At 39.7% G+C, this 6,559-nt stretch overlaps 2 protein-coding genes across 2 annotated transcripts in view; one reads left to right on the forward strand and one right to left on the reverse strand.

The window, feature by feature from the left end:
• Positions 1-292: 292 nt before the first annotated feature.
• On the reverse strand, positions 293-4,955 carry gdf1 (growth differentiation factor 1). Its single transcript, NM_001016819.2, is given in 2 exon segments — positions 293-2,260; positions 4,679-4,955. Coding segments are annotated over 2 exon segments (1,086 nt in total). The 5' UTR covers positions 4,947-4,955; the 3' UTR covers positions 293-1,442.
• Positions 3,526-6,559, forward strand: part of ddx49 (DEAD-box helicase 49) — a 44,027-nt gene continuing 40,993 nt past the window's right edge. Inside the window, exon 1 of the mRNA XM_012958676.3 lies at positions 3,526-3,562. Within this exon, the coding sequence (XP_012814130.1) occupies positions 3,541-3,562 (22 nt within the window). The 5' untranslated portion in view covers positions 3,526-3,540. The remainder of the gene's footprint in view (positions 3,563-6,559) is intronic.

Raw genomic sequence — 6,559 nt, forward strand, 5'->3', positions numbered from 1 at the left:
CCAAACTGAAGAGCTGATGGACAATAAGCTAAATAACTGAAACACCAGCATAGCAGCAGAGCAACTAACAAACTGATAAACTGACTTAAGGTTTGCTTGCCCTTTTTAACTCTGTAGTATGGTTATAACCCTTCTCACTAAGCAGGCCATAGATGGCAAGTGAGATTAATTTGACCTTTTTAATACACTTCTTATATAATGCTAATGCCCAGTAACAAAAATCCCTGGGTATTACTTACGTATTTAATACAATTCACTTTAGTCTTACCTTTTATGAACTCATATAGCCAGGTTAACCAAATCCAAATATGATTTATTCAGAATTTAAAACCAATAAGTTTACAATTCAGGAAATATCCTGTATACAATTGACAAATATCTAAAGACAGACAGACCCTGGTAGCCAAACCTGTGGCTCTCCAACTATAGCACACATACTACTATGTTCATTACTGTTAGTTTAAGGGTTTTGTATGGTTGTATGTTTCCAAGGCAAGTTATATTTTACCCACTTCTTTCCTTTATAGGAAACTCTTCTATGGTAAAGCAATAAGCAATAGGTAATGATAAGCAATAGGCATAAGTTAAGTTGCCTCTCTGCAGACAAATGCCGGACAGGCAGTGTAAAAACATTGGAGTGTTTAAAATACATATTTTTAAAAACAAATGTGTTTAAATACCACTTGTATGCCAGCAGCATCAATGTCCATAGTGCTGGGACTCCCCAGTATAGGATGAATAATGTTTGGGACATATTATTTCATTGCAAAAACTGGAATTAGAGGGTATTTGTGTTCCCTATGTTTGTGTGTGAAGCACAGTGTAACCAACATTTCACCAGTGCAAATGTCCTGTTAGGTCCCAACCTGCCTGAGAAGCTAAATTCATAAGGACAATTTTATCCATTTATGAGGAGTATACCTCTTTGCAGTGAATAGTGCCAGTACCCTACCCCATTTTAGTGAAACAGAGCAATCACCACATTACATTATCATCATCATTAATACAATATAGTGAAAAATACATCATTTGTTCAAAGTGGATTTTAGGATATATGCTCCTTAGCTGCTAACGTTCAAGGCAAATCAATATGATGCCCCACCCCCTTATTAGCACTTAATTAAGAATTAGTGGATAATGCAGAAGTGTGAATACATTAAGAATGACAATCTATAAGAGAGAGTTATAAAATTAAATTAGAAATTGCTTGTAGCACAGTGATATTTTTCTAACAGGCCATGAACTCCATGACGGAATGTGGATCTGTAGCAAACAGAACCATTGCCCACATTTAAGCCACATCCTTGTTATCAGTTTATCAGTAATTATTCACTTTGATTGGTTTAGGAAGGAATAAATACTCCTATATGAATACCAAGCACACAAATGTAGCACACATTAACAGAAATACAGAGGCAGACTCAAATGATTTGCACACATGGTCACCTGCAACCACATTCATCTACTGCCATGTTTTCATAGTGTCTCAGCACCACATTGTCATTATTGTCATAGAACAACATTGAAATGGGAGACATTTTGGTAGGAACGCAACAAGGAAGAGGAATGTCATCTGGCTCAATAGAATGTACCAAGGTCTGCAGGATTGCATGGTTGGATCCATTTAGTATTTCTGTCAGTGGGTATGGACATTCGCCATAGCAGTAGTTGGCCATGTAACCACGGGGTGCAATCACCCAGTTTTGCCACCCAACATCTTTAAACTCAACATAAAGGCGCCTCTTTTTGCAGATATTGCTGGCAGTAAAAGGCAGTTTGCTATAGCTTCTTTTTCTGCGTGGCCTTTTACACTGCATTGGATTGAGGGTCACCATCATCAAGGAGGTATAGAGAAAGGTCTGGAAGTCCTTGCATTCATCTTTAGGTGTCGATAACCAGGAGCCTTCCTTTATAGGAAAGATCTCCAAGACCAAACCCAAGTTCTTTAGTGGGTCTCGCCAGCTTTGGCAAACGTCTGTCAGGTTAAAGAAGACGGATTTATGAAGAAGGCGGAAAGTTTGGGCCACCAGCAGCTTTCTGCTCATTTTGTTTCTTCCCATCCCTTTAAGGGTGATCTGTAATGTGCGGTAAAGACGCAGGTCAAACACCCTTCCATAATAGGTGTTCTGGGTAAACCTTAGTTCCAACTGCCCCATGGTCACTCTCTCTTCTTTCTCTATTGCAGAGATATTGAAGAAAAGTCTCTTTTCCAAGCATTGTGTCAGGTGGCTGTTATCGGAGTAGGGAAGAACAAACCGACCTAAAAGAGATTCAAGAAGCCAGGCTTATAATTACAGAATTTAGGCCAAAAAAAAAATAAATGTCTTAATCCCAACTGCTGTAATCATATGATTTATAATAGGAAAATATTAAAACAGATTGATCCATAACATATAGAGTACCACTGGTCAGAATAGCCTGTATAGCTCAAACAAGTCAGTGCCAGCTGCAATTTTGCTCTGAACACTGCTCTAACTTTCAACTCAAGTTTGTTGCTTGTGACATGGTACATTAATAAAAGGAGTAAACTTTGTCACAGGTCTGGTTGTTGAAAGGGGCTGATTGATCAAAGTGTTAAATTAGAGTTCACCACAGTAAAATTCTGCCACACTATTCATTCCAATGGGATTTTTAGAGGTGTATTTATCAAATGGTGAACTCTAACTTTCACTCATTCATAAATGCACCTCTAAGGATATGACTAGATAAAGTGTGGGAGAATTTTACTGTGGTGAACTCTACAGGCTCTAGCAGGCTGGTGCCAGTGTAGGGGCTAATTCTCATGTATGCATTTTTCCCCAGGCCAAGAATCAGCCCTGTGTGGCATCAGCCTTAGAGGTGTGGGTAAAGCAATTAAGTAGTTGTCCTGCCTGGTTCCTGCTTCCTTGATTGCCTGGTTGTGGAACCAATTGTGGCAATGGGCAAGTTGATTTCTATGCAGAGTTGCCACTTTACCCCCTTAATACTGGTCATATAATAAATCCACATCCTGCATGGCTATTTAGCAATTAAGGTAGATGCATGCTGCAGACTGAACTGATATATATGCAGCCATGCAGCATGTATATAAATTAATTGCTAAATAGCCATGCAAGATGTGGATTCCATGAGAGTGAGGTTGCCTATTTTGATGGTTTACTTGATCTACGACAAACTTTGGAGTATTTTTTATTTCATTACCCTAAATCAGGGCTGTCTACCTAGAAACATGTGTGTGAGATATTATAATTGTATTATTTGCCCCCCTTGACATTGATATGTAAGATAAATATCCCACTACATGTAAGGAGCTGGAAAGTACTGCATTGCTGAGCAAGGGTACGGGGGTCAGGTGATTAATATCAATTATATGTAATATAATCATATAATATAATATATAACATTACTTAAATGCAGTAGTCTTATTTGACATCATGTGTGCCAGATAAAGCTAACTTTGCAGTCCTCCACTCTGCTAGTATATTTGCATTGGTCACTAAACAGTGGGCAGGGCCTGGAAGAGAGTGATGCCCTTATGCTGTAAGAGGAGCACCTGGGAACATGCAGGTTCAATTTCATGCAAGTAAGTTTGAATTTAGCCTATAGAACATAATGCTGCTCAGTATATTATCAGCAATTGTGTGCTGCAGCTAATTATCTCTGGCTAAATTAACCTTGTGTTTCCAGGTGTCTGTCGATATTATTTTCATATGCATTTTTTTTTAACGTAACTTTTACAAGACAAAAACAGAAAGCCACATGGTATGCAATGTTTTAGCATTTTAAACAGGCTTTATGAGGAACGTTGAGCAAGGTTTACTTTATACTTCCCCTTTAAACTAGGGTTTATTTAGTTTGCAAGCAGCCCTAATGTTGTTCTGAGAAACCTGCAAAGGGAAAATACTATAGTCTTTCTTTCATACATTCAGGGGAAATGTAACCTATAAGTAGGTTCGCTATTTTTAATACACAGTAAAATATGGCAACACTGTGCACAAAGCATACACGAAGGCAGAAACAGGCAAGATCTGAAGAATTCAGTATATTTGCAGTCACAAGGGTATGCATGATTGAGCATTCAGATGCACGGCTGACATACAGCACATTCAGGTACTGCTCACACCCCAGCCATGGGAATATCACAAGTGGGCCTCATGTATAAAAGCTTTTAGTGCCCAGTAAAAGTTACAAACAGTGAGCAATGCTGCCAGCTTCACTAATCCTCTTGGCACCTGCCGCTGCTGAGTATAAAGCAGGCACTACTTTAGTTTGCATGCAGTCTGAGCTGATGAAAGGCAACTATGTATTCACAAAATGTGGAGAACAACAGTGGTTTTTTTTTAGCAAGGAATATCTGTGGCATTTGCAAAATGTAAAGCTGTTCATGGTATTTTTGTCAACCTGCTGTAGTTCTGCAAAGGATAAACATATTTTAAATACATTGTTTACATGTATTCTGCAAAACTCACATAAAAGCAGCATTTATGCTCTTTACCTATAGTTCCCCTTTAAAAAGGAGGCCTGATTAGTTGATGACACAAGCATAGATAATCCGCAATTCACCTGAAATCACTGCAGGATAATCTGAATCTGAGAGAGCTCTCGTGAGTAAAAGTCTGGTAATAAAAACCAAGACCAAGTGAAAGGAAGTAGCATAGCAACCAATGCCAAAGACAAACTGGCAATGTGGTCAGCTCACCTTGATCAGGGAACACTCTGATAACACTGCCTGGTACATTAAATTCCTCCACAAAGCACAGGTCTGGTTTCTTCTTTTGAACTGAACCACCCATTCTTTGATTAAATATCCTCCAGAGTATAGATGGGACAGGAGGAGGAGATACAGGGTCAGGCTTGGAAGAGAAACCTAAACTCCTCAAAAACAGCTCTTCACGCCTCTTGATCTCAGAGTCTAAGGTTACAATAGCAACAATATGCAGGAAAGCCCACAGCCTGAGCCACACCATGCTGGCAAGCTATTCTCTACAAGCACTGAGGCATTCTGGGTAGTGCTAGCTTTATAAACATGCACATGATTGTCTGACAGAAAATGTAATTAGCATTTTAATATACGTGTTAATGATATTTATAACATGCACCATGTGACACACGGATGTGTCTGTCTATTGGTTTGTCTGGTATAGTGATGGGCATTAATAACTGATTTTAAATGTATTGTTTTGCACAATCCTTTTGCCACTACAGTCTGTTTAGCAGCAGATACACTGAGATTTCTAATGTAATTAAATATATTGCAATATACGGACAAACAATCCCTATTTTGTTTAAAGGGGAGGGCATTTCTTAGTAGCTTAATGCGCAGAATGTCTTAATGTCCTATATATTTATATTGATAATGGGTGAGTGCAGAGGACCTCTTGTTTGTCATATTTTAGAGAAAGGTTTTCAGTCCTAAAATTAATTTCATTTGACCCCTAGTTATCTTCCTGTGTAAGAACTTCACCCATTATTATTCTACACAGTGTATTTATTCATCCTATTCAGATCAAATGGCTGCCCTATGGCTATACATCTTTTTTACATAATAAATAGTGTTTCTGAAACAAACATGCATTTTTACCAGGGCCAGGCCAGCGGGTATTGGTGCTCAGGCAAGTACCCTTTGCATTACTATCACTAGCTTAAACACTCCATCAGTCCCTCGTGGCCAACCCTTGTTAAACTGTCCATTCATTATCATGTACCCTTAACTACCAGTTCTGTCACCCACTCTGGAGCTCCTGCTCAGAGATTCAAGCTTTTTTTGTAGGGGGGGGATTGCGCCAGCCCATTGCGTAAAATACGGTAATATTATTTCAGGGGTTTAGACAGAGGTCATTGGATTCTAATGCAAAATGTCAGTGGTCCTGCAAAACAAATTGTCTTTTTATTCTTCATTTACATTTATTTATAACCCAAAGTGTATTACCATGACAAAACTTTCTCTTAAGCGTTGAACATGTATAAATACCCACCTGCACTGGAAAAAATGCAGTACAGATGTGCAGTATATTAATCCCTGTCCTACATTAAAAGGGGGGAGCGTCTGGTCAGCTTGTTTGTATTTGATCTACTCGAAATAATTCGATATTTCTGTTCCATTTAACTGCTGCTCTGATATTTTAAAGTCTTGCCGACAATAGATGGTTTGAAGGTTTCCCCACTACAGGCTTAGGGGCAGATTTATTAATGTACGAACACTCCAAATCCGACTTTTTCGTACTGAGCGTCAGGGCGGGCCAGGACACCCTAGGCAACCCGGTCGGCCACCTCGAGGCCTTCCCCCTGCGTGTGCTTCAGCACGCATGCGAGGAGGTTGTGGGGCGGTTCGCGATGCGATAGATCATTGCCCCTACCGCGTAATGACAAGCGGTGGGGGCAATGACTAAAGTGAGCAGGCTAGGGGTACCTTTGTGTGACTTTTTCATACCTTTGTGCAACGAGTACGAAAGTTTCGGATTCATTCAAGCTTCGTTATTGTGACTTTCCTTGGGCCAGGTTGGAGCTGCAGAATGCCATTGAGCCCTATGGGAGACTTTCCTTGGGCCAGGTTGGAGCTGCAGAGTGCCATTGAGCCCTA

Source organism: Xenopus tropicalis, chromosome 1 (genome assembly GCF_000004195.4).
Source record: "Xenopus tropicalis strain Nigerian chromosome 1, UCB_Xtro_10.0, whole genome shotgun sequence".
Taxonomy (NCBI): Eukaryota; Metazoa; Chordata; class Amphibia; order Anura; family Pipidae; genus Xenopus; species Xenopus tropicalis.